The sequence below is a fragment of the Crocuta crocuta genome, unplaced genomic scaffold (genome assembly GCF_008692635.1).
Source record: "Crocuta crocuta isolate KB4526 unplaced genomic scaffold, BGI_CrCroc_1.0 scaffold1582, whole genome shotgun sequence".
NCBI lineage: Eukaryota > Metazoa > Chordata > Mammalia > Carnivora > Hyaenidae > Crocuta > Crocuta crocuta.
This window is the reverse complement of record NW_027528625.1, coordinates 4,516-5,711: the sequence shown is the minus strand read 5'-3', so window position 1 is coordinate 5,711 and position 1,196 is coordinate 4,516. Positions and strand designations below refer to the sequence as shown.

General features: G+C 41.4%; 1 protein-coding gene across 1 annotated transcript; it reads right to left on the bottom strand.

The window, feature by feature from the left end:
• Window positions 1–299: 299 nt before the first annotated feature.
• Window positions 300–1,190, bottom strand: LOC144224260 (olfactory receptor 2L5-like; the record flags this gene model as incomplete). The annotated part of the gene is made up of 1 exon (XM_077755162.1): window positions 300–1,190. A coding segment is annotated over one exon (891 nt), but the record flags the coding sequence as incomplete, so codon positions are not given.
• Between the last annotated feature and the right edge of the window lie 6 nt (window positions 1,191–1,196).

Sequence of the window (1,196 nt, the reverse complement as noted above, 5' to 3'; positions counted from 1 at the left end):
TGAATGAAAACTTCAGTTAAACAGTTTTAATTTTTATTTCCACATGAAAAAGAACCATTTTCATTCAGGGCTTATTAACAAAAAATGAGTGCATTTGAAATTCATCAGGAAAAGCACCATAAAGATAAAACAGAGGTTTATAATTACATCTATATTTGAGAGACAATTTTGTCCAGACATGAGTAATTTTCTTGTGATTCTAGCCCTTATGCTCCAGTAATGAAATAGTATTTTATATTACTGTACACAGATGAAGGGACGTATACCCAAGTATTGGGTGCATATGCAAAAAGCTTTGTCTACGTTTTCAAAAAGCAGATTAGCTGAACCATTCTTCTCAGGGCCCCCATCACCTCCTTGTTTCTCAGGCTGTAAATGATAGGGTTGAACATTGGAGTCAGGATGGTGTAGAAGACAGCCAGAACCTTGTCCTCTGTTGGAGATCTCAGCGATCTTGGGCGTAGATAAGTGTAAGCAAAGGGTACATAATATAAAGTCACCACAGTGAGGTGGGTGCTGCAGGTCGAATAGGCCTTCTTCCTCCCTTCTGTTGAGTGCATGCGGCAGATGGCAAGGAGAACTCGGCCATAAGAACATGCAATGCCAATGAAAGGAAACACAAGGAAGAGGGTTGTGCTGACAAACACTGTGTACTCATAGACCCAGGTGTCCATGCAGGCCAGAGTCAACATGGTCGGGATATCACAGAAGAAATGGTTGATGGTTCTGGATCGACAATAAGGGATATGGAGGGCATACACAGTGTGGGCACAGGAGTTGACTGAGCCCATTATCCAAGACCCTGTTATCATCACCACACACACTTTTTTGCTCATACGAACGGCATAGTGAAGAGGAAAGCAAATAGCCACATAACGGTCATAAGCCATAGATATCAAAAGCAATGCTTCTGCAGCTGCTAAAGTCATAAAGAAGAAGCTCTGAACACCACACCCAATGAAGGAGATAGACTTGTTTCCAAACACAAAATTGGAAGCCATCTTGGGGACAATAGTGGAGATGTAATTTAGGTCAATGAGAGAGAGCTGACTAAGTAAGAAATACATGGGTGTGTGGAGACGGGTGTCTAGGAAAATGAGTAGAATCATGGACAGGTTGCCAAACAGAGCCATTAGAAAAATGAGAAAAATGAGAACAAAAAGGAACACTCCAAATCTTGATGGTGGAAACAATCC